The sequence below is a fragment of the Ursus americanus genome, chromosome 32 (genome assembly GCF_024610735.1).
Source record: "Ursus americanus isolate L20-20 chromosome 32, mUrsAme1.1.p, whole genome shotgun sequence".
Taxonomy (NCBI): Eukaryota; Metazoa; Chordata; class Mammalia; order Carnivora; family Ursidae; genus Ursus; species Ursus americanus.
This window is the reverse complement of record NC_142158.1, coordinates 11,612,280-11,629,362: the sequence shown is the minus strand read 5'-3', so window position 1 is coordinate 11,629,362 and position 17,083 is coordinate 11,612,280. Positions and strand designations below refer to the sequence as shown.

The window sequence follows — 17,083 nt, the reverse complement described above, 5'->3', positions numbered from 1 at the left end:
GAAGGCCCCTGGACTACGAAGCTACCGTGAAATATGGTCTTCAAATTAAGGCCGTGTCCCTTCTTCCAGTTCGCTGACTCAGTCCTGCTGTCCGAGAAAGAGAACTGAAACCTGCACGGTTTGGAGTTCTGGCCTCTGGAAGATGTTAAGAAGGCACATTTCTATCCAAACCCAAGTTACTAAATGATGGTATTACTCAGTATCAAGTTATGATCTTAATGTCATCAATCCTTCTCACTTATATGTGGAATTTAAGAAACAAAACAAATGAGCAAAGGCAACAGAGAAAGAGACAGAGAGACAAACCTAGAAAGAGACTCTTAACTCTAGAGAACAAACTGATGGTTATCAGGGGGAGGTAGGTGGGGGATGGGGAAATAGAGGATGAGGACTAAGGAGGGCACTTAACATGATGAAAACAAAATGAAAAAATTATCCATTCCCACGCCAAATATGTATATATGCTGCCAATCCTTCATTGTTCTAGATTAATCCATACTTCATCACGAATCTACAATCTACCACAGCAGGCAAGGAAGAAGGATAAATGTCCTAATATAGAAGCCAAAAGAAATCCCAAACAAATTCCCTGATGCACAAGGTAAGTTTATAGCAATATAAAGGACAGGATAGGGGCGCCATCTACAATCTCACTGTACTGTGAAGAGACTTGGTTCAAACTGACAAGTTGCGTATGATGAAAGGTCTTCTGTTGCATGTGGTCAGTTAGCGAGATGTTTGCCATAGCCTGAAAAGGTGTTCTGCGCTGACCTGGGATTTTGGTCAGAGTAATGTGGACACACAAGACTTATTTCACAACCACCCCTGAAGACTGTTCAAATATTACATCTAAATGGAGCGCAGACACAATTCATCTGCGGAGATCAAACGGTCCTCTCTTAATGAAGAATGACTTCAAACAGAATAGAAAATCGGCAGCAAACCTGACGAATGTGCATGGTCAGCTGATGCTGTGTACTGCAAATCTTTTCACACAGGGGGCAGTTATAGGAAGACTTCTCCTCTTTTGTTTCCTGAAAAGACATAATACAAGGAAAATCAAGTTCAGTGCACAGTCAGCCACGGCCTCTTGTTTCTGATGTCAGCACCTGTGTCTCAAGAGCCAGAACAATGAATCAGCTGAGAGCACGGGCTCCAGAGCCTGTCTGGGTAGGAGCCTGGGTAAGTCACAGGCCTGTCTGCCCTGTTTCCTCAGGGGTCAAATGGGAAAAATAATAGCATCTACCACATTGCACCGTGATGAGGATTAAATCAATTAACACACACAGAGCCCTGGAACAGTACCTCGTACACCCTAAGTACTCAATAAATATTAGTGTTTTTATCAAACACTGTTTAATTAATCATCAGTGAGGACAAAAAAAAAAAAATCAAGGATCAAGTCACAGCAGAGCTAGACATGGAATACATGTCTCCCCAAGCTCTATCTAGGCAGCTCCAGTCACCATTTTCTACCTGGTCTTGAGGGTCCCAAGCACAGTCTTCCTAACAAAACCCCATCCACCCAACAGTGCAAGCCTTCGGCGCCCAGCTGCGCGCCTAACAGGCATCAACTCGACCCTCTTACTTGTTGCCTGCACCTGCCTGACACCATTCGTAAGGAGTAAGAATGCTGCCCTTTTCCACACTGTGACAGGGAATGACGACCCAATACGAAGACTTCCACAGAGGTGACAAAAGAACCAGCTCACGACTTGGTGAGGTGGCTTATGTTCCCTCAAAACACATGGGACAGGCTTCCCTCAAACAACAGATTTTTACCTTTTTAAGGAAAAGGACGAGCTCCTTCACTGGCCATATGCTTTGGCGCCTCTTTCCAGGTAACTCATGGAGTTGCCCCGGACGTGCCTTCACACAGTCCCTAAGCACCACAGTCTGTGCGTCCTCATCCCCAAAACCAGTGGGAGCAAGACTTGGACACCTGTCCCAGGAATCTGAAATGGCGATGCTTGGAGACTGAGATTGGGGAGGTTCCCACTGCAGCTTTTCTGAACCAGATTTCTAAACCAGACTCATGACATGCTGAAGCAAATTGGGGGTGGGGGGTTGTACCCCAGAAATCTGCTTGTTTCGTAAGCTCCCCAGGTTTGGGGGTGACTAAGTTACCCCCTCAGGTGATCATCAACACCTGAACGGGAGGTTCACGCAGGGTTAAGCATCTGCCATCAGTCGGTTAAGCATCTGCCTTCGGCTCAGGGCATGAGCTCAGGGTCCTGGGATGGAGCCACACATCAGGCTCCCTGCTCAGTGGGGGGCCTGCTTCTCCCTCTGCCCCCACCCCGCCGCTTGTGTGCGCTCTCTCTCCAAAATGAATAAAAAAATCTTTTAAAAAAGAAAGTAAGTTCCTGTGGCCCCAGGCCTGGGCTGAGCACTGTGGTAAGCCCAAGCCACGAGACTGAAGCTGGGGAGGACACCAGTATTCATGGCAGTGCGAGACCACGGAGCCGGAGAGGGGATGGCACCATCTCTAAGGCTGGACCCTTAGGCTTCCTTCAACAGACCTCTTTTTACTTGTACTCATTTGAATGAGTTTTTGTTCTTTGTCAATAATAACCATCCTTGAACACTATATGCTCAACTCTACCCGTGGAAATGTCAGTTTTTTCACAACCACTATTATAGATCCCATCTTCTGTATGAGGAAACAGGTACAGAGAGGCAAGGAACTTGTCCCAAAGCAGAGAATCATGCAGTAGCAGACCCAGGAGTCACACTCAGGCCAGCTGCTCCTCAGCCCACGCCGTAAGCCACCATGCTATGGAAGTCTGAACAAAAAAAGGGTTAACCCCAAGAGAGGAAACCTCCTGTGCTGGCTCGTGAGACATGATGAAAGTACAAGTCACCCTGAAGACTATAAAAACAAATGGCACCACACAGCAGACGGGGTGGAGCGGATGCATGAGGATGTCTAGGATGGTGTTGTGCGGGGCGGTTCCGTCTTCTCTGCGAAGTCTAACAGGCCTCATTTTAAGCGGTACAAATGCTTGTCTAACCTGTGGCGTGGGGTCCGAGGATTAGGCATGCTACACGTTTTTTCGCTCTCAAATTCTAAAAAATGACAGACGTGAAGTCTAAGGAAGTTGATTAACCCAGAGACAGTGAAAGAGTGCCACCACATCTCATCCAGTCACCCATGCCCTTCCGTCCTCCCAGGGGCGTGATGCGCGTGAAGTCTCTCCTCCTCGGCCCATTGACTCCCGTCAGAATGGAGCTGGCCAAGAACCACTGGACAGAAACACCAGAAACAGCAGTTGCAACAAAATAAGGGCGCTTGTTAGAGTAACGAGGGAGGTCTCGTAGCTGGGCCAAAACTCAGTCTCTGGGGTGTTTTTGTTCAATTATTAGATTAACAATAATATATATTAAAACAAATTTTTTAAAGGAAGATTCATCGGTAAGATGTCAAGAAAGTGAGTTAAAAAGCCAGGCATCCATGTGGCCAGCCTCCTGAAGCAACATATTTTTAAAAAAACCATCTTGCGGGGACGCCTGGGTGGCTCAGTTGGTTAAGCGTCTGCCTGCGGCTCAGGTCATAATCTGAGGGTCCTGGGATCGAGTCCCGCCTCAGCCTTCCTGCTCCACGGGGAGTCTGCTTCTCCCTCTCCCTGCCGCTCCTCCCCCACCTTGTGCTGTCTATCTCAAATAAACAAATAAAATCTTAAAAAAAAAAAAAAACAAACGAAAACCAACCATCTTGCATTCACTTTGAGGTAGACACTAAACATACTGAGTAGCTCCCAGGACTCTCTGGCCCGGAGTCCAGGGTTTATCACGAACCGGAACCCAAGCCTTCTCTGAGGCTTGGCAGTGGCACGCTGCAGACCCTAACGCAGATCTACGGAATCCACAACAGCCTGGGAGAAACACGTCTCTGGACTCAGATTTAATTTTTGCAAACCGACCTAAGAGAAAAGAGAACAGCCGTGCCGGAGAAGTGTGAACCCAGGTCTTGCGGCTGAGCTGGTGGAAGGAGCAGACTTCCTGAGCTGACAGATAAAATTAGCAGCTAATGTGATAACTAACCATTCCATAATGAAACAATCTGGCACCCCTGCTGGCGTCCGGCTGCGGCTAATCTGTCCTGGAACTGGGTCCTAACACTGATGCGACTTCTCTCCAGGCTCCTGCCCTCAGCCTGCCCTGTCCGCTCCCAGGTAGGGGTGACGCACTCCCTCTCCCCAACTGTGCTCTGGTGTTTTTAATATGCTGCCTTTCCACAGTCCCTGGGGCCCAGACCTCCCTCTCAAACACAAAGCCAGCGCCCCGAAGAGCCCTGGAGGACATGGGAAGTAGATGAGAAAGGCTTGGGTACACTTGCACCATTTGCCCGTGGAGTCCCCTCCACTTACCATGCAGGGGTGCAGGTTCTACTGGTCATGCTCTATGGTTCTCCCCACAGTCTCTGAACCACCGGGAAGGGACCCCAGATGGGACTTGGGTCAACGCAACCTGTGCCGGGGAAATGCTGGGCTCGTCACCACCCGTGCCACTTTCTCTTGGTCGAACACAGAAGGATGAGGAGACAGTGACCTTACGTATCTCGCTCATCCCAAAATGCCTGGCACCTGGGGCAGGACCTGGCCGGAAGTATGTATTGTGAAATGGGTGGGTGGATGGAAAGATGGACGGACAGATGGATGGACGGACAGTCACGTGAGAGTGGCAATAAACCTTTTCTTCCCAGAGCTAGCGCTCCTTCTTGACTCAGGCCACAGTCATACAGGCTGAGTATTTTCTCAGGTACCCATAGGAAGAGAGGCAGGCAGAGACAAGGGAAAAAAGAGAGAAAGGTATCAATGCTCTGACCCTACATCACCGCTGAACCCTGCCAAGTCTTCAGCCGCGAGGAAGATGTGAGCAAACAGACCCGTCTCCTACGCTGCCGGAGAAGCTTTAGGCTGGTATGACTTTTCCTGGAGGACAGGAACATTGGTTAATGTTCTAAGAATTTACAGAAAACCATCATAGATGGTGCTCAGACAATTCTAAGGACAGTCACTGGAGGATTATGAACAAAATAGAAGATGAATTCACAAAAGCCCAACAGTCCATCCCTGGTAATGGAGGCTAACTCAGAAGCCTGCCTCTTCCCCCGAGGATTTGGTATAAATAAGCCCATTAAGAAAGTTCAACCAAAAACTCAATGTGGAGTCACCAGTTGCGATTACATGGATTCAGAGAAGAAATGAGAACTACTCACTTTCTGCCTCACTCCTTGAGTTTCGCTGAATGTGTTGCTAACAGAAGAGCAACAACTTTTCAAGTGCCCCAATGGGTACGTCAATTAAAAGATCCATCTTACCCCCCAGTGGAGGAGACATGGACTTTTGTTAACACATTAATTAGTCCTTCCAACCCTGGCCCACCCACTTCCTCCTTCCCACTCCTCCTGCTCCAAAGGCCACTAAAAATTGAAGAGGACTAAATCACATCTGAAGTGGAATTCCCCGGAGCCAAATTCTGTGCTTTGCTGAGGGTGGAAAGCTGAATGGGGGATCCAGCAAAACCAGTACTTACTTGCTACCCAATCTGAAGAGAGTTAAAGGAAAAAAAAAAAAAATCAAGGAGGCGGCTTCGAAAACCCAATTAACCAGCTGCGTAAAGAAATGAACCACATCACAGTAGAGGAGTAAGTCAAGTTCTTTGCCTTTGCCATCACATGAAGAAAGCTTGCAATCGAATCAAATTACAGGGCAGAGAATAAGGATACTTCCACCAATATTGACACCAGAGCAGAGCAAATTTTCTCCATGAAAGGAGACTGACATAAGCCCTGAAAAGTTCACTCTCGAAGCCTCACGGTATGTGTTTAGTTCTGAACACGTCCAAGGTTTTGGCTTAGGAAGCTTGGGCTCAAGCGAACATCCTTCTCCCAACGTTCTCATAGACTGAAGCCACCAGACGTCACCAGCTAGCGCACAAAAGCTTACCTGGTTCCTTCTGCCAATCCGATTTGGTCCCGGAGGCTTCGTGGGGGACTTGGTGCTCTGGGGGCTCCCGCCATTCTCGGCGACCTTCCCTACACTCATTACCGCTGACATCATGGTGTTGACGGAAGACAAGTCTGAACCTTCCAAGCCAATGGGCGAACTTGACGTCATTGGGTCAAGGGTTTAAGCTTCTAAGAAGCCTCTGCCATAGAACTGAAAATCGGAAATCGCTGCTGTTGGTCACTGCGAAGTTTAGCGTCTGTCAGAGCCAGGGAGCGCTGGCCATGGCTACCATAACCACAAGTCAGGCCAAAACACCTAAAACCCTCCTTCGGTTCAAGCTGCCCAAAATGACTGAAGCTTTCATGTGAATGAGGCGATGTCATGCCAGAGACTGACAACCTCGCTTTCTTTCTGAGCGTATACACCGACACAACCCCCAAAACCAGCAGATGCAGGTCTCTTGGCTTTTCCTAATCTTTCACTAGGCAGAGCGGGAAAGGCTAAGCCAACAATCAGGAAAGGCCAGGGAGCGGACATTGGGCCAGCCCCCTCCTGATAACCCTAACTCATCCACTACTACATGAATGTTCTAGACTGAACAGCTAATGACTCGAGGGTCGTCAGGCCTTACTTCACTCCACTGCTGCAACACAGTGATTTTACAGGGGAGCCCGAACTGTGTAAGACAACTGAAAAGCCAATCCTATCAGAATTATAACCAAATTTCAAATCAACATAAAAAAAAAAAGACTTTCTTAAAATATACAAGTAGGGAATGTACCTATACCCCAGAAAGTGGACAGAAGAACAACCCAGCCCCCACTGCCGATTACCTCCATTTTCTGCCCCAACTGACACACTATGAGACTTTCCCCTGCTATAGCTATCATCCACGTGGAGTAGGAAAGGAGTCTGCGTTCGCTTCTTGGGTTTTTCTTCTCTTGTATCACTTGTGGACACTGGAAGGGAAGCAAAGGCAAAAAGATTCAGTGAATGCCTTTTCACTCAGGGAAGAAAAAACCGAAACCACGTATTTGTCGTAATCTCAGGCCACTCTGTTCATGAGAATACACGAAAGGGAGGCGATTTTAAGTCATCTTTTTCTTCCAAAACCACATTCTGTGGTTGTTTTTTCAACCTTTAACTGATGTTCCCTACAGTGCTGTCACCCTCCCAACAGCCAAAACGATTTTGTGGTATCTTACTTTCTGAGGATCCCGTTTACACCCACACTGAATTTCCCTTCATACTCTTACACCCCAGTCTCCTCCTCACACAAACATTCAGACTCCTACCTGACCCCCCTTCCCGCCTCTAGCCAAAACAGACCGAAGATGAGGCAGGAAAGGAACTCACGAAAGTTTCATGGTCTAGAAGGTATACGGTCAGACCAAAAAGAAACCCAGTAATATGAACAGAATGACTAAATGGAACACCAGGGCTCATGGCCATTCAGCCTTTTCTAGTTCCGTACCTGACCATGGCTATAGCTAATGGCCAGAAATAAGTCTGCAGGTAAACTACTTCCCTCATTTTATCTGGGAAGGTATTCTAGAGCCAGAGCCCTGCCAGTAAGCCACACATCCTATTATCCCACAGCGTGCCTCGGCTGGACTTGAAGTCAAAGATCAAGCTCCTTATCTCAGCGGCCAAGTGAAGGCTTAGAAACACCACCAGAAACAACATGATTTCTTGTGGTTTCCTCCTCCAACTTCAGGGGATGTGACCTAGGATATGACAAATGGTAACACCCCGAGCAGCTACAAATGTGTCCAGCAGCAGGGCAGGAAGAGCCTGGGGACAGAACTTCATTAAGTGATGTTGCCATCAGCTGAGAAGTCTCCAGCTAAAATCTTACGAGGGAGCCAGAGACAGGAACAGTACTTTTCTAGTCAAGAGACAAAATGTGCCTTCCTTGTGGACAGACATCTTGAAGATAGGGTTGTAACAGGTTTCCAAATGTAAGTAAAAGGACTAGCTGCAGAAACGTGCCAACTGAAGATAACTTGACTGAGCCGTACCCCACACATCTTTCCCACAAAAACAGAAGAGCTACATCCAAAATTAAAGAAAAACCAAAGTGCTGTCCTGTGAAGTTTCCCCATGCTAGAAGGCCACTGAAAATTGTGCTTCCAACTTCCTATTTTTAATGGTCTTTGAAAATTTATTTGGGAGATTTCTGTCTGGGAAAAACTGTGAGACCCAAGCACACACACGTAAGTGTGCGCACACATGCACACACACTCTTGATTTCTTTCTTAATGCATTTCTAAAAGTATCATCAGTTCCCTAGAACTGTTGTAATCAATCAGCATATAATTATCTGTTTGGCTCAAATAAGTGGATACCTTCAATCCTAAAACCACCTTGTTCTTTCAAATGTATTTCCCCCATAGTTTTATGTACAGCAAATTAGAAAATAACGGACCATAATTCTTTATTGTAATTATGTCAGTAAAAAGAAAGTTAACTTTTCTAGCATCTTCTAGGAGGAGTTTAGAAGATAATCTTGCTTTTGTCCTAATACTACACTTAGGAAAGAAAAATGTGGTAGTTTACTGAAGTCTGGGAACAGGTTAAACACTTCCAGGACTAAATGTAAAACTCTAAGTTGTAGGGGCGCCTGAGTGGCACAGTCGTTAAGCGTCTGCCTTCCGCTCAGGGCGTGATCCTGGCGTTCTGGGATCGAGCCCCACATCAGGCTCCTCCGCTGGGAGCCTGCTTCTTCCTCTCCCACTCCCCCTGCTTGTGCTCCCTCTCTCATTGGCTGTCTCTCTCTGTCAGATAAATAAATAAAATCTTTAAAAAAAAAAAACACTCTAAGTTGTAAAAATTATATTCTCATTCTATCATTGAGTAGGGAAAGAAAATGGGACAGCGAAGACACAGTCACATGAAAATTAAAATTATAAATGTAAAATAAAAAAAATATTCATGTAACAGAGCCAGATTACTAGTAAGAATTTTTGTTACAGTCATTATAACATCAAACATAGATTCTTGCGAACACCCTAAGTGTCTTCAGTGTACAATACCTAGCCATAGCCATGACAGCTAACAACGTAAGGGCTGAACATTGCAAGGACTAATCCCAATTGGAAAAGAAGAAAAGCAAACTTGTTGTTTCCCATTTTGTCTGGACAGGAAAACATTTGCTACATTTACTTCCTCCTTGGGGATGGAAGTGTAAAGCATGACACTACCCACTGATGACGCCAAGATCATCGACACTTACTTCCTTTACCGAGTTCACATGTAAGTAAGTAGCAATATATATTTTTAATAGAGACTTCTCCTCTCTGATCAGAAAGTGCAGTGAGCAAAAAGAACCCCCCAGCTACATTGCTGGAAAAGAAGAGCACAGTGATTAGATTCATCCCTGAAAAGCTGTTTCAGAAGCAACCCACACCAGCCCCAAGGAGCTGGAGGTCTTTACTCCTGTTTGCTCTTGTGTCTTATACTTGAGTTCTTTCTCCCTTTGGGAGGATGGAACAGGGAAGAAGGGAAAGGACCTCGTGTAAAATAAGGTAGCTCATTGTTCCAGGTTACGGGAGAAAAAAATCCACCTTTGCAGTAAGGCACGTCCGTGCACTAATTTCACCAGAGGCCAGCTGGCCAGTATTAGTTAATTCTACTTACCCACACCCGACACCAGACTGTACTGGGGTAACAACCCAAACTATCAAACCTAAACCTTCTGAGATTTGATCTCAGGGATGAAAGAGAAGTTGCACAGCTTAAGGTCCATTTACAAAGCACATTTTCTTTATGGATATTAATAGTCTCAGTATCTTCATTCTTTCCTTTGCTCCTTGATACCATCCTACACATCAGCCCCACTACTGCAAATAACAACAACAATAAAATTATGACAGTAAACAAAATAAAAATCACAGGCCCCATTCTAATGCAATGTGCTCCAACTGGAACCAGAGAGGACTGGGGGCCCAGACAAAGTTCCCAAATCACAGATAAGAAGTCATCTTTGTTGATGTGGCCAAATGGACTTGCTTGGCGTTCCAGTTTTTAACATAAACAGTTTGAATTTGGGGGATGGGGGAGAAGCAGGGGACGGGGGTCTGAAACACTGCTCCGTGGGAGACCAACACTCGACACCCTTTGAGATTTCTCATCCCACAATTCAAGTCCATTGGCTCAGGAAGAGGTAGCGATTCAGGGTTACAATTTCACTGTGGTTTTGCATCAAAGCCTCAGGAGGACCAGGGGAAAGAGAAAGGGCAACTCAGAGGAACAGAGGGGAAGGGAGGGGAAGGGAAAGGAAGACTCTATACTTCACCTTACTGTGACTCCAGGAAAGTCAATCAAGTTTAACTGACCTGTTTTTGTCGTCTTATCAAGCTGGCCCTCCTTACTGAGGGGCTGGCGCTGCTGGAGCCCAGACGTGGGCAGGGTCACACCTCAAAGCCACCACCTCGGCAGCACACCTGCGCAAACGAGAAAAGCTGACATGAAGGGGCAGTCAAGACCAGCAACGATCCCGTCTCTGTGTCCTTCTCTCCACTTAGCGCCGAGAGTCACCAGTGAAGGGCAGTCACATCCCCGCCTGTGTGCATAAGCAGGCTTCCAGGTCCCAGGCCGATGGCGCCCAGAGCCACTCATTAGCTTCTGAGCCCAGGCGACTGGAGTTCAGTGTGCCTCAGACAGACAGGAACCCCCCAAAGCACGCCCCACAAATCGGGCGCACTGGGTGCAACATCGCGTGAGAGCAGCTGGGACCGCTGGCCCCAGGCGGGGCTCTGGGCATCTCAGTGGCATGTTAACGGGCATGTTAAAGCTGATGGGGATGGACTTCGGGTTTCAAGGGCAGAGACGAACAAGATAGCACTAAGTGCTGCCCACAACAGAGTGGAAAGACGGCTGGAGAGAGTAAACAACATGGAACCAGACAGCCCCTTAACGTAAAGGACAGATGGGTACACCTTCTCCTGAGTGACAGGGGGAAGTACCCACGACAGTTCAGCTAGGACCAAGCGTGTATCTTCTCCTTACTGTAGGGGGGATACAGAAAACTTCTCAAGTGACACATGTCCGCTCTGGGTGCCAGGGCCCTCCAATCCCTGCCCCGGGAGAAAGTCCGGGAGCCCTGGAACACAGCCTTTCCCGGCTTTGCCCAGCCTTCAGCTACATCCTGTTTCTGGAAATGACATCCCGTAGCTGAACTGAGGAGTGCCCAAGTGGGAGACCAAAGGACATAAATCAAACCACCACCGAGACAAACCCTGTCGAGAAACACTTGCTTGGCCCATTTTCTCATTTTTATCCCCTTTCGGAGTGCCTGGAAAAAAGCTGCTCAGTTGGGCTACACGTACAGTTATCATCTTGAACGTTCCTCACTTTGTGGGTGCCGGGTTCCTGAGCACCTCGAGCAGGCCAGCTCCCTGCTGGACTGGTCAGCTGGGGGGAGAAAGTGCCACCAACCTGACTGCAAGCAGCGCCTTGGAGATTTCTGACACCTGAACACTCCACACCTCACTGTCTCAATTCTCCTTCTTTTCTCTCTGCCCCTTTCCCTCTGGAAAAGTTCTTTGGATTTCGAGCCAAGTATCAAGAAACAAGGAATAACTCATAGGGACAGCCCCCGGATGGGATGGAGACCCTGAAAGCCTCGAGGAATCCTTATTACTACCCCAGTAATTCTCATTGGTTTGGTGGGGGCAAGAACCTCCTTAAGGGTCTGATAAAAAAAAAAAAAAATTATGGCCCATCCCACAGGAAAAGGTACCTAATGCTACCCGAACATTTGCCTTCAGCATCAAGAGTTCAGGGACCTCAGACACTCATCCTGGGGGTAAGCAGGGTAAGAATCCTGTTTTTATTTGACATATAACCCACCTTCTTTTAAACTATGAATCAAATCAAGCTTATTAAAATTCCCATGAGGTTTTAGAAATGCACAAAACATCCTTTCAGATCATCCCCGCCCAAACTTAAAGATGCCCAGGGTAAAGTGAAACACCATGGAAGAAAAAAAAACCCACAAAAAAACAAGCCAGATTTCCCTGTTATTATTCATTTCTTAATTCACAGCAAATTTTAAACAATTTTTTAAAAGATTTTACTTATTTGAGAGAGAGAAAGAGAAAGAACACGAGAGGGGGGAGGGGCGGAAGAGGAGGGAGAAGGAGACACCCCGCTGAGCAGGGAGCCAGACAAGGGGCCAGATCCCAGGACCCCGAAATCATGACTTGAGCCAAAGTCGGATGTTTAACTGATTGAGCCACCCAGACACCCCTCACAGCAAATTTTAATAGGAAGAAAGTCTGGAGAGGAACAGTTCCATGGTTGTTTTCTAGAAACTACCATGATCTCCAAATAAATAATGTGAATTATAGTTCTATATATAATTATTAAAAATACACATCAGAGAGATGAGTCTCTGAAATTTAAACTTTCCAGAATATAGTAACTAAGACTCTCATTAACGTTTGAACTCGGTCCCTCCCCTCACTTAAAAAGATACTTTAAAAAAGTCCACCGAGTAATCTCCTCAGTACACACAGAGAACCAGAGTGGGAGAGTGCCAACCCGACCCACTTGACCCTGAAACTTCCATCTTCTGATCTTGGGTGTAAAGGATCTGAATATTGAGGATGTCTTGCAATTAAAGCTGAGTAACAAGAGTCACTACCCTGTGTGTCTGGGGTTCCACCAGGCCTGAGGGATTCACAGAACTCAGCAAGTGGAAAAGTAGAGGGGAGTTCTTGGAAGAAAATTCGAGATACCCCTTACCTCTATCACCATTGCCTGGTGTGGCGCGGGGGGCGGGGAGGGGAGGAAAAGGGGGGCAGGGAAAGACCAGGTGAGGAGAGGCTAGTCACCTAGAAGGTGACTCCTACAGGGGAATGTGAGGAACACAGGCTGGGAATTTGGAGAGGTGGGTCTCGGGGCTCCCCTGGGAGGATGCTGAACTTCTGAGTTTGCATTCCCACACAGGCTCTGCCCAGATCCGATGGAAGCAGGAAGACTTGGAGAGGGCAGGGGTCCATCTGTGAGGTCCATCTGTGAGGATGAGGGGGCAGGGAAGGCCGGCCTCCAGCCCCTGCCCCCGGAGGAGATAAGGAACAATGCTATGTAAAGCCAGAAAGAAAAGATTAAGGAGCCTGTCTCCAGGTCCAATGAGATAGCAAAGGGGAGATGAAAGATAAAAGGGAAGATGGTCTAGAAACAAAGCTTCTCAGCTTCTGAAAACCAGAGGATTCTTGGGTGAAATCTAAAATCTGTCCTAAAGGCCTGCAAGGACAGATGGGGTAAGTTAGATGCCTAGGATGACAGCAGAGGTCCACGGATGCTATAATAGGGAACTTCACAACACCGCGCCAGGAGAGCCGCAGTGCTGAGCCTACAGACGTCCACGAATACTTGGGATGGTTGACCCGCTGATTGGAACAGCCTAGTGAACAGTCTAGCTGGCCGGTTCAGGCCAACCCAGGACAGGCTCACAGGGTCTGAGTTGTGAGGAATTCAGCCACTAAAATGCTCGAGCTACTACTAGGGAGCTTTACAAGCAGCAAGGACGTCTCTCTTAGAATGGGCTGAGTCAGAAAGGAAAACACTCTTCCCTCAGTCTCAGCTAGGCTGGGGACAAAACCGAACGAGACAGGATGTCGCACCATGGCGATGGCCATTCTCCCTGGCCTGCAAAGCTCGGGGCAAAACCGTCTCCTCTGACCAGGACAGCCTGGTGTGTGCTGTGAGGGCTGACAGCTGCGATGACGGCTATGAGTTCCAGGAAGTTGATGTGTTTCTTGGCGATGGGCTCAGCCTATGCCTTGCACAGGGCGGCAACCCAGGCAAGTCACCATCCCCCCTCACTGGCACGGGCTTTGGTCAAACGAGGCCTTGGAGTGTCACACGGAACACCCGAGCAGGCTGGGCACAACTGGGCACCGCGAGCTGCTCTGGCCACTTCTGCATCCTCCCCGCTGGGGACCATGTATGTGGGCCTTCCCATTGGGCCGTCTTCTGAGGTCTGCCTCCAAAACACGCCCCCCCCCCCATTTCCATCCCCTCAAGACGACAGGAAGTAGTGAGACCTTCTAACCTGCCATTCAAAGCTCTCCACACTCTGGCCTTAGTTTACTGCCTGGCCTTCTTGCCCGTGGTGACCTCTCTGTTCAGTTTCTTCCCCCAGAATGCACGTCTGCATGCTGCCCTCCTCCAATCCTATCCCTCGGGGCCACCTTTCACACAAAGCCTCCTTCATTCCCACTGAGGGAATTCCTGAAGCTGTTATAAAACCCTGACTCTGCAACATCAGTACTAATACTACTGATGATGATGATGATGATGGCCGCTAATGAGTTCTGAACACTACCTGCCACACGCTAAGTGCAGTATCTCATTGAATCCTCCTCGCCACACCCGAGGAGCACTGGTCCCACCGTACAGATGAGAAAACCAAGGTGCAGGGGATTAAGCAACCTGCCCCCAAGATCACGGTCATAGAGCAAAGTGAATCCAGCTTCTAAACGCTGCTACGTTTCTTCTGGACAAAATCTGCAACCCTGGCGCGGGGCTTGAGAGAACAGATGTACTCCCTCAATCACGTTCTCTGACTCGTCACAATCATATTCTGAGTCATTTCTGCCCTTCCAGATTGCTCGGCACCTGGCCTCGCATTTCTGCCTGTTTCCAGGCAGGGAAAGGAGCTCCCTCCTCATACCTTCACCTCTGTTTTCCTCCCTCTGGCAGGATGCATGACCGGACTTCCACCCCAGACTAAAAAGTTCACGGCACAGGGCAGGAGTTTGGAAGCACTCACTGCCCTTGCTGTGCAAAAGGGATTGGGTGGGGGGGAACCTCCACATTCTACACCCTTGAATTCTAGAAGGAGAAGGCAACTGGAAGGAAGCCACCAGGCTCTGCCTGAAATCCTGTACAGCCCAGGTCTGCCCAAGTGACTGGATCCAACTGATCCACCAATGTGAGCTCAGAGGCCACCTGTGTCCTCTAAGCCACTTCTGCATCCATCCACCAATGTGAGCTCAGAGGCCACCTGTGTCCTCTAAGCCACTTCTGCATCCATGCAGATGGAGACACAGGCCTGGAGCAAGGGGAGCTCTGACAGGAAGCCTGCACCTTCAGGTCCTGGGGTTCCAACAACGTGTCTGGGGGAGGGATGTAGTGGGGGAGGGCAGAAGAGGGGGAACACAGAGGGTTGGGAGGAAGTAGACAGAACTGCACAGAGCACACATGAAGTAAACGCGACGCAAAGGAAATCTCACACAGTCTCATCCAGCCAGTGAGGCGTTAACTACTACGGACTCTCCCACACAGGCCACCCCAAAGTGTGGTCCCCATGTGGCAGCATCACAGACCTTTGCTAGAAATACCGATTCTCAATATATATAAGTCAGGTCATTATCCTGTACACCTTAAGCTTACACAGTGCTCCTATCGAGGATGTTGCAATAAGACTAAAAGGAAAAAGAAATACAGATGCTCAGGCCCCGCTCCAGACCAACTACGTCAGAAATACCTCCAGGGAGGTCTGCACATTGGCTCTCAGGGGATTCTGATGCCGTCTTGAGAACCAGCATTCATCTTTATGGAGAATTCTGGAAGAAGGCTGACACAAAACCAAGGATCTCCCTGACAAACTTCCCTTCTGGGAGGATTTGGAAGGAGCCACTGTTTTATCACAGCCCCAGAGCAAAAATCAAGGCGCTAGAAACTCTGATCTCGGTTCTCATTTTAGCTGTATTCACACTTTGCATGAGTGAATGAAATGAGTGCAAAGAAAGGAAGGAAGGAAGGTACGTGTGTCTGTGGGGGGGGGGGGTAATCTATTCAGGACCTATTTTAGCTGCTCAGGAACGGGGAACACGTCAGATGTGAACTTCAGACAAGGGAGGGCCAGCCTGCAGTGCTCGGGAAGCAAAACCACTCAGCCTGGCCCCGGGGAAACTCTGGAACCTCAAAGCTATCTCTCCAGCAAATGGCATTCCCCAAGCTGTCACTCCCAGAAAGGGTGCTGTGGGATGTTCTCCACAGTCCAGCCCTGCAGCCAGGACTTCTGATGGTCCTGGACACCCTGATGGGCCCCGCCAATGTCTCTGCTGCTCACTGGCAGTCTGTGCGCCCTGAAGAGGGCAGGTGGGAGGACCGGTCAGGCGGGACAGCCCCGAGGGAAGGCAACCCTAAAGAAGCCCTATCAGCCTCAGAAGGAGCTCAAGGTCTCCAGCAGTCTCTTAATGGGACCGTCGGATGGAGAGGGAAAACCCACGCAGAGATCATTCCGTCAGCATCCAGCGGCTGCCCCTCACTGATCACGTTTCAGGAGCCCCCGTGGACACCAGGAATACCACAGGCTGCTGACCCTCCACAAGGAATGTTCACTGTCCTCAGGTAAAGGACCATTTCAATATTCAGGAAAGTGGGGGGCGGGGGAGAAGGAGCTGCTCAGGGGAGTGACAGGTTCCATGCTGGAAGCAGCTTCTCTCTTAAAAATAAAAATCACTTGGACGCTTTGATGGTTACAGGACATACCCCTGTGGCAGGGAGGCACGCGTTGCCTCGGAAAGCAGGGTTCTTGCTTACCAAACGTAGCTGCGTAAGTCAGCTTAAATTTACTATCTGAAATACGAACCACTGGAAAGATGGACCGATTTTCTGGAACATGCTCATTTATGAAACCATCCGTGGGACCCTACTCTTCTTCCTGTATTTCTCCACAGAGCTCTTGGCTTCTTTAGAGGGAGGAAGTGGGGCAAAGTCTGGCTTGTAAGCTTCTCCGTCGGTCACTGAGACTATGAAGAAGTGGGCTCCACGCCTTGCAGCTCTTCTCCCGGGAGCACGTCTCACTGACAGGGTCGAACCACCGCCAGACTTGCGAAGCCACATCCCAGCTGCCACACGGCAGCCATTTGCTCCCCAGTGTCCTGGCCTTCCAGGTGGGGGCCCCACTGGCCCACGGGGCCTGGCCCCGTCTCTCTCTCTCCAGGTGAGCTAGGCTTTTCCTAAACCGGCCACTGGGATCTGGTATTTTATAATGTTCTTGCCCTAACTTAGCAGAAACGTGCCTGGTTCCCTTCTCTGCCTGAGAAAGCAGGTGAGAAAGAGGTGGGCAGCCAAGGGGGCCTAACCGAGGTAGCACTCCAGCTGGGCAG

The 17,083-nt window shown here is 48.7% G+C and overlaps 1 protein-coding gene across 1 annotated transcript in view; it reads right to left on the bottom strand.

The window, feature by feature from the left end:
• The window catches only part of RREB1 (ras responsive element binding protein 1), a 125,246-nt gene that overhangs the window by 56,406 nt on the left and 51,757 nt on the right, over window positions 1-17,083 (bottom strand). The window contains 4 exon segments of the mRNA XM_045811524.2: window positions 945-1,034; window positions 5,952-6,164; window positions 6,788-6,913; window positions 10,292-10,399. Coding sequence (XP_045667480.2) covers window positions 945-1,034; window positions 5,952-6,122 — 261 coding nt within the window. The 5' untranslated portion in view covers window positions 6,123-6,164; window positions 6,788-6,913; window positions 10,292-10,399.